This window comes from Larus michahellis, chromosome 4, assembly GCF_964199755.1.
Source record: "Larus michahellis chromosome 4, bLarMic1.1, whole genome shotgun sequence".
Classification (NCBI taxonomy): Eukaryota; Metazoa; Chordata; class Aves; order Charadriiformes; family Laridae; genus Larus; species Larus michahellis.
The window spans coordinates 78,657,142-78,681,029 of NC_133899.1; the positions used below are offsets into that span (position 1 = coordinate 78,657,142).

Below are 23,888 nucleotides of genomic sequence, written 5' to 3' on the forward strand. Positions count from 1 at the left end.
GCAAGAAACAAATGACAAAGGTAGGAAAGAAAAATGAAAGGTTCCACTTAAATGAATGTTCTTATCTGTTAAAAACAGGTTTTAAATTCTGAAGTGTCAATACTATACTGCAAATACCAAAACCCGTGTGTATCCTGTTAGATGAACTCAAATTCCAAGGCAAGAATAAAAAGAGATTTTTTTTTTCTTCAATTAAATATATTACCCTTATCTGTCTGCAATTCAATTTCAAATAGTCAAAGTGCTTCCAAAATATTTCCAGTCACCTGTTCAATGTGCTGGTGGCTGCCGGGATCTAACTTGATTTCTCATTTCTAACAGATGTGCTGAAATGATGGAGTAGAAAACTGACTTCTTGTGATATGGAAATAGTCAGAAAAGAGTGAGGGAAACAAGCTCTAACAGGACTTTAGTGAAAAAATAGATTGCATTTGCAACATGCAGGTAAACATTGCTGTCTACTATATTGTTCTTTGCCTTTTTTTGTACTTTGAGAAGAAATCCTGTTCTCACAAAGCTTTACAGAACTGCAGCTTTGAGAAAACAACTTGTTCCTCTGTGACCTGCTCCGAAGCCCACTGGACACAGGCAATCGCATCTAAGCTTTTCAGTAGAGGATCAAGCTCTGACTTAGAATTATTTTGTGAAGTCACAGAATAGCTTTTTTTGCCATTTGTGAGCAAAAAAGAAATTGTCATTTGATGCTTTAGCGAGCGAAAGCGGCATTTTTAGTCCAAATTCAGCACCCTGGATTTCATTGTTACAGCAGGGACAAAATGGTAGCATTGTTAGAGGAAGTGTCAGCTCTTTAAAGAGTTTGTGTGTGTGCACCTGTGTGTTTATTGCTAAGAATGCTTAGTTTATCAAATGTTTTGATTTCTGTCATCGTGCGGTTTTTTTCAGTATTTCATTAAGTAGTTAATTGTAATCCAAGACTCTTCCCCATTTAATCCGTCAGCTTTCTGTTCAGGTTGCCAACATGTTTCTGACTCAACTTAAGCTCCGTGCTGGGGGCACATCTGTTCTAGCACCTCGACTGAAACCATTAATTTTAAACCACCGTGTTAACTATGTAATCTTGGCTGCATTTGAAAACTGTTGAAAAGACAAATTTCAAATTCCAAACTCTGGAGTCTCCTGATGTTTTGTTGTTCGAGAAACATGTGTTTAAAAATATTGGGATTGACACCTTGTAGTAAAGAAAGATGGTGTCAGGGTTCAGAGATGGTGCAGAGGCTGGGGATGTGAGCTCAGCTCTCTAATTCTTTCAGAGACTTTGGCAAACTTCGATTTCTGTGTTTAGTTCTCCGTCCACAGTGGAGGTGATGATGATGATTTCCCCCCCCAAATCTTACCCCATGATTTCAGTCTCTAGGCTGTAAACTGCCAAAAGAGTTCTTTGCTGCGATTTGTTCATCTACAACATAGAGCCCTTGTGTTACTTAGGGCCTCAGGAAATACTTAAATATAAATTATTTTAAAATTATCTGCATGTAAACAGCACATACTGTTTATTAAATAACTATTAGGATAACAGAGATGAGCCTAACCAGAAGCTCAGATAAATGCTGGGTTCTGTCCAAAACTTAAAATAATTATACTCTTTCCAATGTGGGTGTAACTTTAACATTTGAAAATACATATACATGGGATTTGGCTTGGGGTTTGTCTTTTAATTATTATACTTAACCACGCTGCGGTGGGTCTAAAAGGTCCTATATAGGAAATAATATGCTGCGTGCAGGGAATTACTTTTTGTTTCCCCCTGTCTGACAGCAAGATCAATAAAAGCAGCATGACAAAGGTAATTCTCAGGTCTATTAGTGGAGCTGTCTGCCCTAGATATGTTGAGCATCCACAGCTTGGATCATTAGAGGAAAACCGAAGAAATTTTTCATTTATGGGGTCATTTCCCTAAAAGGCATTTAACCAGCTTGTCACTTTTGCAATTGGAAGAGTTAAGCCTGGATATGTGAGCATTCTTGGTTTGCATTTCTGTTTGTGGGACGTGACAAGTTGTATTAAATACTCAGCGAAGCAATGGATAAGCTTGACTGGGAATGGAAGAGCTCCAAGGTAGAGGATTTGGTTAGGAATCTTAATGTTGAGTATTTCATGGCTAGATACCAGAGGTGTTTGACTCAACCTGTGCTTGGAAGTGTAAGCCAGGTGCAAACTTCTGACACGATGTTTTAAAATAAGTCCATGGATGTATTTTATTAAAGTTTTTGTTTGGCTTTGGCTCAGCTGAGCCTAACTTCTGCTCAAGACAAAAAGGGTTTGAAAAGTTTGATTAACAGAATATTTTTGTATACATAAAATTGCTTAGGGAGTGATGCGGAATCCGGAATCCAGTCACATTAATGATCTGATTCCCACAGCCTGCAACAGTCTTGCGGGGGAGGGGGGGGGGAGAAAGTTAGGCTTGAACTCATTTTAGGGGTGAAAAAAGGTAAAGCACGAACGTAATAGCTATTTGGGATATGGTGACGAAGTCGCCTTTGAGGACAGGGTTTGCACGATTTGATCTAATAATATCTTCATCATAGTGGAGGAAAAAAAGCACAAAGCTGCCAAGGCTAAAAAAAAAATACACTTCTTGTAGTCTGTAGTTCTTATATCATCACGAATTTAGTTGATGCGTAAAAACGCAGAATGGCCGAGCCCCGGGGAGCCCGGGACGCTGCCTGACGTTGCCCTAAGCTAGCCCGGGGCTGTGTGCAGCCCCGTCGGCAAAGGGACACGACTCCCTGGAGCCCCGGACGCCCCACGACCCCATCGCCAAGCACCGGCGCCGCCCGTTAGGGCGGGGCCGTGAGGGGCGGGTCGTGGGGCGGGGCCGGGGCCGGTCCGCGGCCGCCGCCGCCGCTCGCCGGCAGGTGCGGGCAGAGCCGCCGCCGCGCGACCCGCGCCCGCCCCGCCTGGATGTGCGCGGAGGCGGCGCTGGGCTGCGCGCAGGGTCCCGCCATGGCCCTGGCTTTCTGCGGCGACGAGGGCAACTCCACCGCCTACAACGTGGACCACGGCGTGCTCAACAACGGCTGCTTCGTGGACGCGCTCAACGTGGTGCCGCACGTCTTCCTGCTCTTCATCACCTTCCCCATCCTCTTCATCGGTGAGCGCCTGCGGGGCTCCCTCGCCCTCTCCGCCTATGTCTTGCCTTCTGCCCCCCCCCCCCGCCACCCCCTCGCCGTTTTTCTTCTGCTCCCACCCCGTCTTGCCTTGTCGCGTCCCCCCCCGCCCCGCTTTGCTTTGCCTCGCCTTGGGTTTCCCTCCCCCACTTTGCCGTGTCGCGTTCCGCCCCCCCGCCCCCTCTGTGTTTCCTTGCTCTGCCTTGCTGTGTATCCCCCGCCGCCTCCCGGCCTGGCCTTGCCCTCTGTGCCCGGCTCCCCGCAGGCTTCAGAGGCTGCGAGCTCCGGGATGCTCCGAGCGACCGCCTCTCCCGCGGCTGCCCGCACCGGCCGCTCTCCGGGCCTCTCCCCGCCCCTGGAGAGCCCCTTCTCTCTGTCGGGGATTTTCCGAGGCGGGGGCAGCCTGCGGGGCTCCCTGCAGGTGAACACCCCCTTTTGCCCAGGGGCTGAATGGGTGCTGGAGGAGGCTGCAGGGTTTGCCTGCAGGGTTTGACTAGCGGCCCGGGATGCAAAATATATACGTGCTATTAAAAACCCGACAACCTGGCAAGTAAGTCTTGTGTTATTAAATAATACTCCCTGCAATTACTGAAGACTTCAAGCGGCCGGACAGCCCTCCTCATCACTGGTAACAATTAGGAGGGCTGCCCGGCTGCTGTAACTCTTGCCGTATCTGCAGTAGACATTATTTGATAACATAAAACTGGGGTTACCAGTAGGTGGCCCGGTGGTTTAATACATGCGGCTGTCAGTACCGTTCTGCTCAGCCCGGTCTGTCCTCTAGATAGCCAGGGCCCAGAGGAGGGATTTAACACTCACCTCTGCTGATCATAATAGGTCCGGTGCTGAAATAACAGAACAACCGTTAAAACGGGGTCAGCTGAAGGACTGCTCAGGGTAATCTGTGTTTATCTCGCTTTTCTCAGTATTGCTTATTTTAATCTAGATCAAGAGAATGAGTTACTTTAAAAAAATTGTAAGATGAGGTGTAAATTATTTCATTAAATGGATTGAAGTGAAAAAAATAGTGTATGTATTATAATGTTTGTACGTATTTGTCAAAATGTTTGTTGTTCATTTAAACTGTTAATATATTTGAAAAATGTTTAATGCATTTAATTATTTGATAGTAAGTTGCTAAAAGTATAGGAATTTAAGGCTGTGTCCTGTCTGCGTTGTTGATTTTATTCTGTATGAAGTGAAGCAATGAGAACACATTTCTGAAAATATTCAAATACATGCATGTTTAGCAACACAGTTGGGTCAACTTTAGTACACTAGTTTGTTACACGTATGCTTTTCTGTATGTAGGAGCTTTGTATGTCAGTCTTGTTGTTAAGAAAGCTCCTTATAATTTTCTTTTTCTGTTTAGGATGGGGAAGTCAGAGTTCCAAAGTACATATACATCATAGCACATGGCTTCATTTTCCTGGCCACAATTTACGCTGGATACTGACTTTTATCCTCTTGTTTGTGCTGGTGTGTGAAATCGCAGAGGGCATTGTGTCAGATGGGTAAGTGTATGTCTACCTTCTCCTGGTAGTACTGAGCATTTTAAAGGTTTCAGGGAAGGTATTTTCTCCCTAAATTCTCATCTAGACCGTACTCCTTGTGGTTATAAACATGTAATCTGTATTCTTGGTGATTAACCTACCGACCTTGTATCAGAAATTCCACAGACCTTGCCAAGTTATGTACACACACACAGCTGACCTTAATCATTTTTAGTTCAGCTTAATGACACTATATTTCCAAGGAGTAATCATAAATAAATCCTAACAATTCAAGCAGATGGTGACATTTTCGTGGTACATTTTGTGTCCACGGACCCAGTCCCACAGTCCTTACTCAGGCAGAACTCCCATGTGCACAGTAGGTCATCCCATTCCCCAGCAAACTGAGTTCTGCTCATCTTAATAAAATGAGCGGGTTTACTGGGCCTCATCTCACTCTCCATAGAAGTTCTTCTGTTGTTTGTGCAGTACCTCTGATCTGTTTCCTTGAGCAGAGCAGCTCACATTATATGAGCACAATCCATCATCTGTTATTCAATTTAGGGTATCTTTAAGCAGTAATCTGTGGGGGAAAAATTATTTCGGGTGAAACAAGTGATACAGGAGAGTGATTTATCATGAACAAAGCTGATGTTGTGTAACAATGACTATGATCATCTTCCTCTGAAGAAAGGTCTGATTTTCATAACTATTATGAGTTTGCAACCCAAGGATTTTAAAGTTGAAGCTCCTCGTTAAACAGAACAAAACCTCTCTGTTTAGCCATCTATGTAACAACTATCCACCAACCAGTGTGAAAGGTACTGCAGTATTCTGCTGTAGAAGCTGATATCATCATTATTATTATAACTTCTCTTAAATATATATAAATAGGATGTTTCTCAGTGACAGGGTTTTTTTTAAAAAGGAATTTTTCTCATGCTTATTCAGAGTTATCAGGGTGTGGGATGCTCAGAGCAAAATCTCCTGCTTTGAGTTTTCTGTTTTATTTTGCTCTTTAGCAATCCCTCCCATTATGTCTGTTTGCTATTTAACTTGACTCAGAATGCTGCTGTTAAGTAATAAGTGTCACCTGATGAGAATCAAAGCTCCTAGCTATACTGGGGGAGTGCCAACCCACAGTCGTGCCTCCCGAGCACTCAGCAGGCTAGTGAGTGCTCCAGTGAATAAAAGCGGATTTTGAGACTCATCAGCTTTCTAAGACCAAAATGGGTCATGTTGGTAAGTCCTTTTGACAGCAGTTGGGTGCCAAAGGCTTTGGCACCTCAGGGATAGATGCAGCCTATTGGAGGTACAGTTATATAGGGGAATTCCAGCAGCTTCTCTCTGTGTAATAAATTTTTAACGAATCTCCCACTTCTGCAGTGTTACCTACTGAAGCTTAAGTTGTTTGAACAAACCTGTTCCTGTTGCTTGTTTTTCCTTGCTGAGAACTCCGCCCTGATGTCCCAAAACCCCTGGCATTCCTAGGAATTCAGAGACTGGAGAATCTTTTCTCACTTTGCTGTATGCGCATACAACTCATTGTCAACAAGAGGAGTTAAGTGTTCATGCTGCAGGTTGTCAGCACGGCTCCAGCCAGCTCAGCAGAGTTCACCACAATGTCCATGTGAGGGAGGGCTTTCCTTTGATAGTACAGATGTAGGAAGTGGTCCTCCTGAGCTCCTATGGATCTGCTAAACATTTGGGATGTTCAGCTCAAACGTGTGCGGTCCTGCGATGATCTCCAGCTCCCTGACAGCACAGCACCTTTTGTGTCTCCAAACTACACAAAGGCAGCTTTTTCTGCAGAAAGAACAAATCCAGAGACGCTAATTTATTTTCCATGAGGTTCACAAGGTGTGAATTTCCTTGAGTGTTTGTGTCCTGAAGACTATTTCTTGGTGTCTCTTCTCCTGGAGTTGGTTGGGAGACAGCAGAAATTGTACCTCTTGACAGCACGGGGAACTCCATTACTTTTGTGAAAGAAAGAAGAGGGGAGGAGGAGAAGAGGGCAAGTAGGAGGAAAGAGGGGGGAAACATGATTCTACCAATCTCCGCACAAACCAACAACATTGCCCAACAATTCCCATATTCCCAAGGGGCTGTAGTTGGCAGGACCCCTCTACTGCTGCCTGAAGCAAAGCGTCAGGAGACTTTTGCTTTATAGGATGAAACTTAAGGGTGTATGATTCTGTTGTAGGTTTTGTTTGTTGGCTTGCGGTTATTGAAAACAGAACTCACTGTAGTTCGTTCCCATGCTGTGGTGCTGTTCCTTCTCCCAAACTGGAAAAAGAAAAGGAAACGCTTCCACAAAATGTTTCTGTAGAAAATCTTAAATTGTGCTTCAGTTGGTCTTATCTGCATATTTTGATGGACAGCTCCCGGACTAGTTTAGCTTAAATTAACTCTTCTCATTTTGGAGCTGAGCTGCTTATCCTAATTTAAACAACGTTCCAATTGATCTCAGTAGGAAATAGAAGTACACACATTTCATTTTCAGCAGAGGGGAGGAATTTGAAATCCAACTGTGTGATTTAGGAGCATAAATCCAATTGAAAATTGGAGAGCTTTACATCCATAACTCATTCTAGATGATCCTATGTCAGGGCTGGGTACAGGACACAGTTCATAAATTAAAAAGGAGACATTTAAATAGCTAAGAGGGCTTGATTTTAATAGGTGTTCTCTTTTTTCCTTTTTAAGGGTTTCAGAATCACGCCACTTACACCTGTACATGCCGGCTGGGATGGCATTCTTGGCGGCCATCACCTCAGTTGTCTATTACCATAATATCGAAACATCCAATTTCCCGAAGTTGTTAATCGGTACGTCTCACAACTTAAGAGGCTCGGAAGTGTGATTGTGGTGCTGTGTGTCTGTTCATTCTGTGACAGCTCGTTGCAGCCTCGGTGCCAGCTTGTATGGGTAAGGCTACACCTGTATTCTGGTCTGCTGGTTGCCGTGACCAGACTTAGTTTTGAGTTTTCCTGAAACAGTTCATTGTTTTCAATGCTTTTAACTTCCAATAGTATTCTGTATGGTGTTCTAATGGGCCAAAGGCTTCTCTGGGAAAACCTGGGTTTGTGGGAAAAGTAGCGCATCAAATTCTTAACTCTAAAAGCTGTCCAAGTTCCCCTGCTTGTCAGCATGTTGCATTTAAGCATGATATAAGATTGAAGCCATCTTTGTGTGTGTGGTCTATTGAAATATGCAGGGAGCCAAGGGAGATGAATGACATCACCAACTTTCAGCGTGACCCTGGATAAATTACTTTGCCTGCTTGTTCTTGCTTTCTCTTCTTAAAATTCCCTTTGTAAACTGCTTTAAGACCTTTTGAATGGAAAATGATATGTATAAGATATACCTAGTATACTGTATATTTTCTGCAAGATTGTAAATAATCTGTAGCTAGCTAGAGAATCCATCACTGCTGACAACCATGCAGTTGGTGATGTGTTCTCTACTGTTTAAGTAGATTGCAGACTGTGGATGTCTACATGTTTAGTCATCCTTTTAGCTGTCATTTCTTTGGTGGTCCTGGCTCATCAAGTTTCCTTTGAGCTGGTTTTCTGTATTAGTGGATCCTGATAAGGTTTGTCTTGTGTCATTGTAGCTCTGGGTATCAAAAGTTCTGTTCTAGTTTTTGCCAGGTGGTAAAAAGTCAGTAACAACTGGATTTGAGAAAGCTTTTAAAAACTAAAGATTTTTTTGAACTTCATGTTGTGGTAAGCAGGCATCCTCTTCTGCAGCAGGAGCCTGTTACTCCTGGGGGGGGGCGGGGGGATAAAAAAAAAATCATTCCTCTTCAAAAACTTCAGATTTCTATCCGGGTTTGGCAACATTTATGTCATGTCGTTTGGGACTGCTTTTCTTCTTGTAGTCTTCTTTTAAGTAGGATCTTTTTTGTCTTTTATAACCAGGTGGGGTCATTTACATTTAGTTCCTTTTTTTAATAAGTCAACACAGTCTATTTAATGCCGTCTCACAGGACTAGATGTTATGTCTCAGGAAAGCATCGCTCGCCTGTTACAGTTGCCTACAGGAAGCAAACAGTGATTTTATTGTTTGTTTTGTTGGGGTTTTTTTGTTATTTCAGATGTATAATGCAATGTTTAATAATTTAGTGTCTCTACCGCATTCTCACTGTTAAGTCATTGAGAAGCGTAGCACAAATTTACAGCTGGTAGTTGATTACCCATTTTTGCATAATCGTTTCTCTGTAGAGATTTCTCTTTTATGATAATTTTGCTCAGTATTTAGAGCACTGATGCTGGATAAGCTCCGGACAATACTTGAATAATAAACAGTTATACCAATGAATACAAATACTTAAGTAAGTATTATTGATACTGAAGTTAATAATTATGAATTTTCATTCTGCAAGAATTTCCAGGGATAGACTTCTTTAGAAAATCTAATCTTAATATCTGACTCTTAGGCAAAAACACCCACAGTCTTTCCCACTTAGTTGGTCTGATTTGAATTTTAATCCAAAATATTCACAAGCTGAGGGTCTTTGATTTTTATTTTATTTTTAACTTTGTTTTTCTTTTAATTGTCCTGGATTTGTGAGAGAACCTAAGAGAGACATTTCTGGAAGTCTTCATCCCTTATGCTTGACTGCACAAATTTATTGTGATCTAACTGTGAGGATTGTCACTTTTCAGTGTTGATTGCAACTACTATGTATTGACAACTGGGACTAGGCAACGATGTTATGCAAATTAGCCCCTTTAGGAGAGAGTTAAATTATACCTATACTCAACTATCAACCCACTAGAGTGCAGTGTGGCCATGAAGCAGCTTTCTTTCAGAGCCTAATACAAACGAGGTAAATGGGAACCATGAAGGAAAGCTTAAGGTGGTGATAAACTTCTTGCTGAGTATATGAGGAAGGAAACTGAAAGAGGGTCTTCATTAGTAAGATGCTGCACAGGAGATCTAATAATACACAAAGTAAATGACCTGATGTGGCATCTTCTGCTGCTTCTGAGCATCAGCGAAGTTCCACCGAACTGCAGGGCATCATCTCCCACAGCTGCAGGATCAGTGCTTACACTTGCAAAGAGTTGGTAGTGGTATAAAGCAAAGGCTAACAAAACCTTACTGAAAAATACTAAATTCAGTGGGGAACCTCTCATTGATGCAGTGCAGAAGACCGTTAAGGATCTGTTCATTAATTCTGAACAAGATAAAGTTTCCCAGTCCTGTGACATTTGAGATATTTTCTTCTTTAAAGCCTTTTTTACTCTGTACCTTAAAGAAACCAAGTCCATTTGTAATTCTTCATAAAAAAGCAAGAGGCAGATACCATAACAGACCTGGGGATTAGAGTGTTCTCTTGGGGTATGCGAGACAAGGACGCAAAGTTCCTGTACTGATCCTGCCTTTCAGCTTTATGCCCAGGCTGTGGACTATTTTGAAATAGTTGTTCTTATTATCTCTTATCAAAAAAAGTTGAGAATGTTTGGAATATTTATTGTCTGAAGCTAATGATTGAGTCCAGGATCCCAGATGAGTGTCCAAACCATTGGAACACTTTGATCTGCTCTGAATCTGTTTTTCTCTGTATGGTTTTGACCTTTAATTATATTTCAACAAACATAGCTTTTCCAGTCCTGTTTACCAGGGGACTCTCATAATGATGCTAATTTTTGGTGCTCTTTGCACAGTGTTGCAGAATGGATGCCTAACAGTTGTATGGTTTAGCGGGGCACGCTTTAGAGTAGCTTTCATACTGAATTGGAAAATCTGCTAGCTTTCTCGACAGTCAAAATATGTAATTGAATGGTAGCATCTGATTACACTATTTTTTAAGTTAGTATTTATTTGTTTTATAGATAAATAAACCTCAGAAATTAAACAGTAGGAGAAAATTATAAAATAGCAATAGGACTTTGAGTTGCCAATCTGAAAAGGATAGTAGTATGGGAACACATATGAATATTTTGATTTAAGAAAATTGTCTTTTTTTAATCCAATCATAATTACAGAACTGCCTTACCATTCTTAACAGTAATCTAGTTTTCTACTTTAAATTTCTTGTACCTTGACATTGTAGCTAATTACCTGGGAATTAGTTTATTGTGTAAAATGGAGCTTCCTGTTATCATATAAATATAATGCTTATTGGTAAGTACACAAGATTTCTCTCCAAACAGACACTGGTTGGTTAATAAATCCCATACAGTTAAGTGCATGATTTTTCAGATCTTGGGCTTAATCCAATGAAGATGCAGAACAGTTTGAGTTCCACATCGCTTAATTTTCAGTGGTCTGGCCCTAGGCAAGAATCTACACCCTGGTGTTGTGAGTTGAGGTAGCTTAGATGGCCCAAGAGAAAGCAAGTCCTCTAGGCTGCAAGCATCTAGAACAGATCTACAGCAATGAAGGGAACAAAAGCATGCCTCTGTGGTCTGATCACTAGGCAGTTCAGGCCAGTGGAAGTTCTTGGTGATAATTTCTAGAAACTCTCAGCCAATATGCCCTCACCAGCCAGATGATAAAAACGCAGCTTAAAAGAAAGAGTCATAACTATAATTTTCCACGGAGCCTTATCTTGAGGGGCCTGTGAACATCTGCCAGATAAGATTGTATACACTTGTATTCAAAAGTGAGAAGCTAAATAAGTTCAAATGGTTCTAGGAGGTGAGACAGTGGGAGGTCAGTTCTTACCTGAGAATGTTGCATTTGACACCTTCTAACACTTAGATAAATTAATGTCCTAATAAAATAATAATTTTAAAAAGGTCATATAGATCCTTTTTTAAATCCTAAATAGGAGAATGGCTCTGCTAGTTCTTATTTTTTCTTCCAAGAGCTCTGCATAGATACCAGTTGGGTTGGTTATTTTTTCAGGTGTCCTCTGCTGGTGTGGATTTTCAGTGTGCTGTGTTTATGTAAGTCCTCTTCACTCTGAGAAGGATGCGTTCTCAGCCTGCTGTAACAAGAATGAGATAGAACACAAGGATTTACAGATAAAGGTGGTCCGGGGTAGAACAATGTGGAATGTATTTTTGGATTAAGTGAGATTTTAGAGTCAGGCATATTGCAAATAGGAAGGCATAGTGCCTCAAAGGTAGGAAACAGCCTGAAGCAGGATGGAAGATTAGATTTCATGCAGTGTAAGCTGGGAAGATGGTAGGGAGTTTTATAAGAGGGATTCTGTAAGTATGTCTTTTAAATCCTCTCTGCAGCTGCATCAGCCACTAAAATACAGTGCTGAAAGCACTTCTTAGTACTTTCTTCTTACAAACTGGCCTATTAATTTTAGAGGAAGATAGACTCTCTTGGCAAATGTCCTAATGCCCAGCGCTCCTGTACTGTTCCATTTATTCTCCTCATTTAAATGACAGTTTTAAAATGGATTTTCACAGAAGCAGGAATGGCAGCCCCAAGTTCCGTATGGACTCACTGTGTTGAATTTAGTTTTGCTTGGAACGGGTCAGCCCCACAGTACATCCTCATAGGGATTTCTAGGGTGCCTTGAGGTAGCTAGAACCCCACAAATTCTTTGAAATTTGTGGAAGTTCCTGATGGTTATCCATATTTGGAAGTTACACTTGCAGTTGCTGTCTTGGTTGAAGACTCTGTGGTGTTGGAGCAAGACGCTCAGAAAGCGTATCCACATTTTTCTTGGAAATTCATTCCAGCTGTTGCACCATGGCAGATACAGCAGCTATGAAAGATTCATATAAAAGAACACAACCCTAGAAGGTATTTCCTTAAGAATGGGGAACAGGAGCTGTTTTATGGTGTGGTGAATGCTATGGAGTGTCTTTTATTTGGTTATGAAGAGCGTCATTTACAGCCACCTTCACTTGTGGGGCAGCTCCCTCCCTTGAACTCATCATGCGGAGACGCGTTTACAGTAGATGGAAATTTCCTTCAGCAGACTTCACTTTGTGAAACTTTCCAATTTCACCAAATCTAATAGGAAAGGAATTTGGAACTAACATTGTCTTAATATTTTCGTTATTTGTGGAATTGAATTAGTTTTCTGTTTTGACCATGAGAAAGGCCACACTCTGGTTTTATATGTTATTGTTGCATTTTTTTCTGAATGAATATTTAATACTGCTGTTGTATATCTTTGCAACCATGGAGCTGATTAACTTTTTTTTTTCCCCTACAGCATTGCTGTTTTACTGGACTTTAGCTTTCATAACTAAAACCATCAAATTTGTAAAGTTCTGTGATAACGGGGTTGGATTTTCTCAGCTTCGATTTTGCCTCACAGGACTCCTGGTTGTTCTATATGGAATGCTACTAGCTGTAGAAATCAATGTCATCAGGGTGAGGGTAAGTTAGTGTCATAAAAGTTTCCTTCTGTGTTTTTTGTTGTGGGTTGTTTTTTTTTTTTTCTTTATTCCCCTTTCCGGGTACTTAGTGTGAAATGCATTTCTAAAGGAGAGAGAAAAATCCAGTTAGAAATAGAAATATATTTGAGAATCAAAGGTTAATCCAATTTTATTAGGCCAGATGAATCCATAATTTTAAAAAATGCCAGGCTCCATTGTAGCTAAATTAAGATAAATTTCATTTGTTCAAGTTTGTTTAAAAAATGTCTGTTGTGATTCAGAGTTTCAGTCATCAGAAACAAGTATTTCTGATGCAAGGAAAGACTGCGTAAAAGGAATTGTCTGCTCTATCAGAGAATATCTTAGACACGCAAATAACATCTCTCATTTTCCAGGAGACAATCACAATAACTGATTTACTGGGGCATCTGGGGTTGCTGTCTTGTGTCCCAGCTATATTTTTTTTTTTTTTTTCCTCTGTGGTGTCTGCAGTCAAAATCCAAACTGAGAGATGGCTTTGGAGACTGATGGGTAGATAAATACCAAAGTTCTTCCCTTCACCTGTCCTTCGCTTAACTGTGTGCACAAATTAGACTTAGTCTCTGGAGAAAAAGTAAATGTAAATTTTCTTGCTGCTTCCCCCACATTTGCATGCGAACTCTTTCCAGTAATACATTCAGCAATGAGAGTTGCATCTGTCACGTATTTGTTCTTTTGTGATTTTCTTGGGGGATTTTGTGTCTGTGTATGTTTATTTGATAACTTAGGACAAAAATATGCCTAGAAAGCAGCTTTGTCAGTAACATTTTTGGAAGAAAGAGTAATGAAAACCTCAATGCTTGACATTTAGTATTTATATCACAAATGAAAAACAGTGGATTGGCTTGTGGGAAAAGTGAAATTCAAATGTGACATCGGAGAGATTTGCTCATAAATCTCCTCATAATAGAACTGCATAATTAAATGAGATTTAATCACTGTGGAATTATAAGTCACCAAAAAGAATAAAAATGGTCACTGCCTATTGTTGTCTTTTTTATGTTGTATTTGTTTGGCTTTAGTTATTAAAGAATGTCATTGATGCATAGAATAAACTAGCCAGCAGTATGGATTTTTTTACTGCCTGCTGTGTCTGTGGCAGAGTTTGGAGAGCCAGGCTTGTTGCTGTGGCTGCTGAAGGAAGGGATTGGGATGTGTGGAGAGTTGGCCAATGCTGAGGGGGAGAGGGGGGAGAAAAAGAAAATAAAAATAAGGGGTGAGGTCTCTATGCTAGCAGAAACAGCAGACATTGGCCTCACTCTTTTTTCCTTCTGCCTTCCCCCATCTTCTTCCAGAAGACAGAAGACTGACCTGTTTGCCTTTCAATCCCAACTTTTCTCCCTTCCTTCCGTTGTTCCCATTGTCCTGTAGATGGCCTTTCCCAACCCCATCACAATTTTTTCTAGATCTGTGAATTCTTTCTCCAACTATGGTTGGAGAAAAGATAGCAGTGAAGGGTATCCATAAATCCTACTAAGATTACTAGGATTTAGGTACAGTCATGAGTAGAGATTGAATGAAATACATGATTGAGTACTCTTCAGAATGGAAAGGTTTATTTTTAAGAGGCTTGGCTCTTCATTCCCAAAAATGAGTGATGTCTGAAAAAGTTTTATCTTGAAGACAGGAAATCATCAGCAGTTTGCCCTTGCTCTTTAGCATTTAAGTCAATGAAAACATTTGTTGGTGCCATATACACTCTCTAGTTCAGTGGTTTCCCAGACCCATTCAAGAGAGCACAGGGAGCTCCATGTTCTGAGCTAACGACATGTGAGGCAGTACAGGATGGGAGGCGAATCACTGATAGCCGCAGGGCTGTGCCTAAGCTAGTATGTCTCATGTCGCACTCTCTGGAACTCAGAGCGAGAGGCTGGGGCTGTACTATTTGAAATGTAAGGTGAAGTGTTTTGGGTTTTTTTCAACAAGTACGCAAATTTGTACCCCATAAACAAAGTAATAGTGAATGTTTAGGATGATTTATTTTTAGACTGGATGCCTCTGATTTTCCTCAGTACCTGAGGAAACTGGATTGCTGTATTGATTGAATTTGAATGCCTAAGTTCTTTGAGTACTTTTGAGAAACCAAGACTGATTCATTGGTTATCTGTAGTGTCCTTTACCGCTTATCGATTTTGTGTGGACTTTTATTTTCTATGCATTTATTGTGATTCTTTTGGTATTTTTCTGAATTTCAGAGGTATGTTTTCTTCAAAACTCCTAAAGAAGTTAAACCTCCTGAGGATCTCCAGGACCTTGGTGTTCGATTCTTACAGCCGTTTGTGAATCTGTTGTCCAAAGGAACATACTGGTGGATGAATACGTTCATCAAGACCGCCCATAAAAAACCAATAGACTTGAAAACCATAGGCAAGCTTCCCATTGCTATGCGAGCTCTGACCAATTACATTCGCCTTAATGAGGCCTTTGAAGCGCAGAAGGTATGCAAAGCATGGAATTATGTCCGTCTGCTTACTCAATGCTTGCGTTTTTCATTACTTTTTATGCTATAAGCATAATATAAAATTATATAAACAGACGTGATGCAAATGAAGTATCCCTTAGCATAGCTTTCCATGTACAAAGAGATCACATACTCATTTGTACCTCATACAAACAATAGAATTTATCTACCTAAATATGCATGTCAAACACATTGCTGGTTAAATGCATGTAAAATCCATATAGCCTTTATTTTGATGTGGAAAGTAATTATGGACTGTATTCACTGAACACCATTATCATTCTTCCTAATGAGACCCTGGAATCATTCAGTTATAGAGTCAATATTAATGAGGCCTCACAGGGCTATTTTTTTCCATGTTATTTCGGTTACAGTTTCTCTGCAGGAGAATTCAGGGCTGAAGCTACCTCAGCTCAAGTTCTGACACCCTGACTGAGTGTATTCAGGATTTTAAGAGAAATCTTTTGCATCCTGTCTAAAAAGACCATAGTTTTCCAGTCTCTGTGTTTGCGGGAAAACAAAACCTGTCAGTTCCCTCCCTCTCTTTTTTCTTTCTCTCCCAGCAAGCCACAAACAACACACTTATTTGATCCCTATTAAAGGTAGGAAAGAAATCGTGGTTCCTTTTGTGGAGGAGAGTACAAATTAATGCTTTTTTTTTGACTCTCTAAAACCCAGTGAAACAATAATTGTAGCTCCTGTGCTTTTCTAGCTCAAAGGTTGCAACTGGTTGTCAATGAATTAAAGCAGAGATAAAAATACCAATGATTTATCAGACCTGAAGTTAATGTATAGCATAATCCCTACCAATTTTTTTTAATTTTGAACAGAACAAAAGGTCATCATCTCCACAAGGATCTAGATCAATTTGGCGTGCTCTCTGCTGTGCTTTTGGAAGACCTTTACTTCTCAGTAGCACTTTCCGTATTCTGGCTGACTTGCTTGGATTTGCTGGTCCACTCTGCATCTCTGGGATTGTGCACAATGTTGGAAAAGGAAATAACACCATCCGCCCACAGGTACTGTCAAAATGTCATAAAAATAGAGGAGTCAAAGTAGTAATGTTATGACTATGTATTATTTGGCCTCAGTGAAGAAAGCGATTCTGCAGTGTATTTGTGGATGCTAGAAATGACAGTATGTATGTATTGACTATTACCCACTTTTATACCTTGATGGGGAGCAAAATACGTTACCCATGCATCTAGTCAGGCTTGCATTCTGGAAAATAACCTCATTCAAGATAATGGTGAAGCTTATCCTGAAATCCACTAGTATCGTGAGGATTTTTAGGTACAGTCTTGAGTAGAGATTGAATCAAGTATGTGACTGAGTGCTTTTTGGAAAGGAAAAAGTATGTTTTTAATAGGCTTGACTTTTCATTTCCAAAAATGAGTGACGTCCAAGAGGATTAAAGCAGGCTTTTGTCATCACAGTAAAATGCCAAGTAATTTGACTGTGACAAAGAAAGAATTTCCACTAGTGTCTTTGGGGAGGTTGGTTTTGAAACATCAACTGAAACATATTTTTAAAGGATGCTATTTAATGTTTCCCAAGAAAAAAACAGACATACTTCTTGATTAACTAGGGAAAGAAAAAAAACAACTCAGGAAGCATCTTCTCATTATAAGGTGATCACTCAGGCTAGATTTCTGTGACAAACATCAGTTTATTTCTGCAGCCCACTTATTGTTTGATGTAAGACTTTATTTCCAAAGTCTGTTGACACTAATGGAAATATACCCATTCACTCAAGTACACTTTGGATTAGTTCCACTGTAAATATAGAAATACATCAGATGCATTGCAGAAAATTTAACAAAGGCCTCAGGCTGAAATTAATTGTTTATCCATTTTGCAATCCTTATCCTAATATTTGGAAACTTTAATATAACAAGTAGATTCAATAGAAACCAGTTAAAGCAGGAAATGAAAAAATTAAGACTACAGGGCTGTGTTGCAGCAAAGTACTGTGGAGGCTTTTGAAGTTTGCTTCTTGGTAATTTGCTTGGAACACTGTTTCATCTGAATTTACACTGAATCACAAATTACGGATTATCCTGTTTAATTTTCCTATTAAAGTGTTAGCTAATGCTTCTCTGGGAAAAAAAGCTCAGGTCTGATCCAGAAAGGCCCCAAACAGAGCCTCATCCAGCCTTGATGTCCTCACTGTGCCTTGCTAAGCGGTAGCCACCTCCTTGTTGTCATTGACTACACCATTTGGGGATCATCTAACAGCAATATTCACCGATGGTGATAGTCCTTGAGTGATGCTTAAGGGTGGATTTTACCTTTGCTAAAAGGTCTCCAATAGCTTTTTCCTTCTATTTTGACACTGTTTATACACATTGTTCTTCTGTTAAGAGCCTAAAATTACCTTTACAGTTGAAAATTGCTTTTGCTGGATTAGATGAAATATCTTTCTGAAACGTATGAAGGCTTTCTATTCAAACTGTTTGTAATCACACTGCGGTGTTCAGGAAAACTCCCACACGCATGCACATACCTAGCCAACTGGGTCTACTCTGGGGAAAAAATAGACCAGCTCTACTAGGAATGTTATATCCTTACTTGTAATGAGTCAAAAAAGGAGAACCTGGCCTTATTAATTGTTTACTCCAGAGAGCTACATAAGTGTGAGAAACAAGACTTCTAAAACGGTTTTATGAAGGCAAAGGTAAGTTTGGGGGGAAGCATTGTCTGTCTCTTACGTGCTGCTAAGTTTGAGGGCGTGGGGAAGAATTGCCATACAGTGGGACAGAATTGGACAAGCAAAGTAAACTGTGAGTACAGTGGAGAGCATCTTCTACCCATCCCTTGAAGTGACATTTCTTCATTTTAAATAGTTTAGATTGAGGAGATGATGTAATGACTCAACTGTATCTTTCAAACAGAAATTCTGTTTGCGAAACTGAAGGTGAAGAGATAAATCCTAAGACATAATATTTTCTCTATTCTTCAGGCCCTTTGTGACAGATATAAACTCCTGTGGAACTGGAACTTTGAGATCACGTGGGTGTCACGGGCAGCATTAACTGCTTTAGTTAGTGCCGCAGTTAGAGCACGACAGCATCTTAAATTCTGTCACGCTCTTCATGTTTATTTATAACTCCAGTATCAATATTTATGGCCACCCCGGAACGTTCTTATGACATGAATTTCTCTGAGTGTTAATCATTTTGCACCGAAGAAGAGACTGACAGAATGATAACCTTTATATTTTGCTGGTAGTATCTTCCACATTGCAATGTTAGGATTAGCAGTTCCAGTAGTAGGAAAATCTGCTGACATAACACATTCAAGTGATGCAGCAAACCTACAGACTCATTATTTAAAAAGCTCTAGCAGTCATAGGTCTCAGTGTAGCAAAAGGCCCAGTATAGACATTTAAGGCTGTGTGAGTCCAGGGTCTTTAACTATTTAAATAGTGGCCTTTTGCTCAGCCTTTTACTGGTTAGACCCTCCTGGCACTTTTAAAAAGCGGTATTATCCTGAAGTCGCCAGTGGGGACACTGAATGTCCCCAAAGCCGTTTCAGAAAATAAAACATCTAATTAGTTCCATCAACTTCTGAAACAAGGTTATTTGTCTTACATACAAAAGGTTCAGTAGATGTTCAGTAATTTCCTTGTTTCCTGCAGGCCGAGCAGCGTACTTAGACAGCTATTGTTGTTTAAACACAAAGATGCTCAGTGACTTTGTAAGCCACAATGGCCTGATAACGCATCTGAGGCTTGGCAAATATTATGGTGCTTTCACTAAGTGTGTGTGATGTTTATCTATATATGTTTAACTCCTCCTTTTCACTCAAGTGAGTACTGGAAGAAATAACGAGAATATTCATCTCACTTTTCCTTGCTTATTATATGATGTTTTGATATGAATCAACACCGAACCAAAATATCATTGCTAGAAAAGTGTGATTTGTCAAAACACGATCGTGTAAAAAATGGTATTCTTTTGTATGCAATAAAAAGTGGTATTAGCTGCAGGAATTAGCAGTACTAGCCAGATGTATTTTAAGACAGCGTTGAAATTGTGCTGCGTCTGCAACCGCCTTTGATATGGTACAGCACAGTCTGTAACGTTCATGGTTCACGACTGTGATAATGCTTTAGCCTTTCTATTTGCTGCCACGTTATCTTTGACAATCATGATCCCCCAGCGTCGCAGACTTGTGTGTTGTTCTAGCTTTGCCTTCATAAGAAGCTTTTTTCAGTTTTTAATGTGTTACAGGGGTGCCACTTCTTCCTGAATGACCCTGTATTGAAATAAAAAGAAATCCCAGTGAATAACTACTAAAATAATAGCTGATCTCAGGAAGGGTAACTCAAAGGAAAGGTTCTCACTGTTGCAAGTTAACAAGATACGTCTGAGGTAAAAACATCACAAATGTAAATGATCCTGGTTTTCCGCCAAATGTGCTTTTTCTTTTTTTAAAACAACAAAAAAAACCCAAACCAAAAATAAACCACCAAGTTTTGCAGTTATACTGTTTTGTATTCTGTTTTTTATTTGAGTATATATACACTGCACAGGAAACAATAGGTGGCTCTTAAACTTGTACAGGGAAGCACCAGGGGCAGTTCTTCCACCTTACATGTGCCTAATGCTTTATGCTGATGAGCATAAATATCAAAAAGTCTGAGAGATAAATTGGATGTATCTAATTGGCCACAGACTTGGCCAATTTGGGACTTTCTTTTTTCCTTTCCACTGTCAAGACCTTAAAGGTAGCACGGGAGAAGACTTGGTTGTACTTGTAATTTTCCAGACCTCTGTGGTATGTTTTCTAAAGCTCCCAGGCTAAATGTAGAGCCTCGGGTCTTTCTTCTTATTCTTCAGAGTTACAACAAGAATAAATTTACAACCACAGTTAAAACTTGCAAGGTCCAAGGCAAGTTATCCTGATTGTAAAAGCTGAATTTGTTAGACTGTAAATAATCTGGAAGAGAGACTCGCTTCTACTGTACCGTAGACTTTTTGTAGTATATAATGCTGTGGTAGCCTATTTGAATGGCTATGGAATAAGTAATAATTTAGGTCTTAAAATCCTTTTATGGTACAAATAACTAAAACTGGAGTTAAGTGTCTCTAACTAAACATAGTTACTGACATGTACTAAAATTGTTCACAGTTTTGCACTTGATACAGATTTAAAGAAACAAGTATGCCCAGCAATTACTTGCATTCTATTGATTTGACTTTGAAGACTCCGTATGCTTGAATATTTTCTCAGAGGGCTTCTCTGAGGGCTAATTCCTTATTTAGTTCAGTGGCCCTACAGACTGCAGAAATGTTTATATACATCAAATCCGGTTGAAGTCCAAGTACCTAGCTGAACTGGAAAATATTTTGGCTAACAATTTAGCTTTGAGAGCAGGAAATAAATTATCAAATGAAATAGGTTTTTATTCCCTGTTTTCAAAGTACGAAACTCAGCACTGTTGAGTGTCACTGATGGAAATTTTCTATGTTCTTCTAAGTTCTTGCACTGTATACTTACATAATAGTAGTGTATGACTGTGAAGATGCCTCCTTATGGAAATAAGGAGCATTTGCATGAACAAAGATTTACAGGAATGGAATCATAATTACTTGCTTTTCTTGGTGTCCAGCCTCGGTCTGAATCTTAGTAGCTTGTAACAAATGCCACATAAGTGGGAAAAGGGAGTAAACCTAAGAAGACCACACAAGTCCGTCTGTGTTGGGTAGTAGACAAAAGTCCTTTCACAGCTGCTTAGTTTGGCCAATGTTGATCAGATATTTATGGAGAATGACTCCTTGGTGCTGATGAATGACCTCCCAGGCACCTCAACTGATCGTTAAACTGTTTCGCGGACAGATCAGGCTAATTCCCTCTCAAGAGAAGGAATATTGCTATGTGAGGTGGGAGGCACTGTGTCAAGAAACTTGTTACAAAAACTTACAAAAATGTGTGTTTGTAAGCATCCACTCTTCTCATGGAGTAAAACAAAGGATCCTTTCAAACTTGTTTTGCTCATTATCTTGTTTACTTGTTCGCAAAGGTAGGCATACGTTTCTCTGCTGAACAAATCTATTGGGTGCTTCAAACCAAAATAATATGCGTAGTTCAGGAGCTGGAAGGATGTGTTTTCAGCAAGTTGTGAAGGTCGTTTTAGTGTTCAGTAACCTGAGGTGCTAAAATAAGGAGACTAATTTCTCCAAAGAACATTAACTAATCCTTTTTGACAAAGGGCAGTGTGCATCTTTTAGCAAATGACCATATGGAGTTACTCAAAGTGTCCTAGAGTTTTGGAAGGATATCAGAAATCCTATAAATGTCGTTCTGCATTTGAAGAAAGCTTACTGAGTTGGGAGATTATATGACTGCTTCCATGAATTGATAAACTGGGAGGTTTTAGATAAGATTGGGAGCACTTTCAAAGTAATAAACTGATTATCTGTACTTGTTAATTATGCAAAACTGGTAATTAAATTACCAACGCACCTGATTTCTTTCTTCATTGTTTTTTTTTTTTTATAGACTAAAATTCTTGGTGTTTTCTTTATTTCATCTCAAGAGTTCCTGTCCAATGCTTACGTTTTGGCTGTACTCTTATTTTTTGCCCTTCTATTGCAAAGGACATTTCTCCAAGCATCGTACTATGTTGCTATTGAAACAGGAATCAACTTGAGAGGCGCAATACAGGTAGCCAATATATTATTAATTAACCTGTTTTCATATGTTTATATGTGTATTTGTAAATACAAATTACAATTATAGTCATTAAATTCTGAAACGCTTCTCTCGGAAATTTATTGAATGTAACTGTTGCCACTAAAGATTGTGTTAACTTAGACCTGCGTTCTTTCCTCTACATCTTATTTGATGATTTTATATAAACATTTATTTGTAATATCTAATGCTGTATTTCTTCTTACTTTTGAGCATAAATTTGCTGACAGTAAAACTGAATGTAACTTTTGAAATAATTTAGGTTGTGAACCACACCTCTCCCATCTCAGAGGCATGTTTTTGTTATGTCCCATGCAAATAATACAGCTTTAAAATGTCTTGTAAATATACTTTGGACAAAAGGATAGGTTGTATTCCCAATGCATGGAGTAGTGTCTTATTCCATGGGTCATGCCACAAAAATCTACCAGGCATTGAGGAGTCCGTAATTACTGAACATAAGTAAGGTTGGTAAAATGGAGTCCATAATCACTGTATAACTGTGAACAGCAGATCAAAGTTTTATGTAGTATACAAAGATCTGTGCCTGGAAATGAGAGAATTAGGTGTAGGATTACAATGTGATATTGCCAAGTGCAATGGCTGAAACCTACCCTCTGACAGCTTGAAAGACAGCCTTATAAGTTACACTATTTATCCACTGAACAACATAGATCCTCTGAGAGTTTGCGTGATAGATGGATGCTTTCAATGGCAGCATAATTGTTTAATCCTCTTTTGATCTTACACTTGGAAGCACTTGTCAGCTGCCAGACTTCTGTATTCCATCCATTGGTTTTTCCTTATTAGAGTGAACTAGAAAGTTCCTAAGGAAATAAAAATTTGTCCCAAAGTATATATGTAAAAATTGCATGTCTTGTATCAAGCATAGGAGCTGAAACTAACCGAAAAATACATGGACCACAGCAAGTGTAAAAGGGAAATTGTTGTAAAAAAGCGCTACATTAATTTTGTTTAAGAAAAGCGTCATGTTCTCTGCACTGGATATTACCCAGAGGCCCAGATAACACCAGCAGTCGGCCCATTCAAATTGGAGAATTTCTAGCCATCTCTCTAAGCAGCAGAATTAGTGTTAATGGCAGTCTCTGTGCCAGTATTTTTATACAATTTTTTCCTGATATTTTTTCAGCTTTCTTTAAACCTTTTCTCTCTTTTGCTCCCCTGTACAAACCTGCACCTGTTCAACTTGCCCTTTATGACTTTGTGCTTCACGATGGACAGCTGGCACTTGATCTGAAGGCACTTATTGAATCAGGGTGCCTCCTGTCAGATAAGTCTCAAGACTGCAAAGCGCCATTGTGTAGCCTTTTACCAAACCAGCTGGTAAAAGTACGCATTCGTTATTGTGTATTAAATTAATTATCTACATGGTGCCTGGTTCTGCACTGGGGCAACTACTTAATTCAGTACAGAACTGGACCTGTTACATCAGTTGTCTGTGAATTAAACTTTGTAATGGGACTGAGCTCTCTAGCCAAAACGTAGCATCATTCTCAGCCAGGAACATAGTTCTGAGGTTGGACGGGACCTGAATCAATTGCCAGAGAAAAATAACAACGATTATAATATGTTGACTATGATACATTGAATGTAATAATACATTATTTATTAGCACTAGTCACAGCAGGGGCACTCCGTGGAGAAGCTGGAGGTGTAAATCATAGCTGCTTATATGGTTCTTGGGTGTGTTGGGCAGTAAAGGTTTTGTTCTCTTACTGATCCAGAGGGGATGCAAAAAGGG

The 23,888-nt window shown here is 39.8% G+C and overlaps 1 protein-coding gene across 3 annotated transcripts in view; it reads left to right on the forward strand.

Moving 5' to 3' along the window:
- The first annotated feature begins 2,843 nt into the window (after window positions 1-2,843).
- The window catches only part of ABCC8 (ATP binding cassette subfamily C member 8), an 80,743-nt gene continuing 59,698 nt past the window's right edge, over window positions 2,844-23,888 (forward strand). For 2 of the 3 annotated variants that reach the window (XR_012586839.1, XM_074585818.1), the window contains exons 1-7: window positions 2,844-3,115; window positions 4,504-4,645; window positions 7,331-7,452; window positions 12,762-12,928; window positions 15,162-15,404; window positions 16,258-16,446; window positions 21,935-22,099. Coding sequence is in view for 2 of the 3 variants with exons in the window: in XM_074585818.1 (XP_074441919.1) it covers window positions 2,926-3,115; window positions 4,504-4,645; window positions 7,331-7,452; window positions 12,762-12,928; window positions 15,162-15,404; window positions 16,258-16,446; window positions 21,935-22,099 (1,218 nt within the window). In the remaining variant the exon portion in view is untranslated. Of the gene's footprint in view, window positions 3,116-3,892; window positions 4,029-4,503; window positions 4,646-7,330; window positions 7,453-12,761; window positions 12,929-15,161; window positions 15,405-16,257; window positions 16,447-21,934; window positions 22,100-23,888 lie in introns of those variants that run through there. The other variant, XM_074585819.1, reaches the window with a different exon arrangement.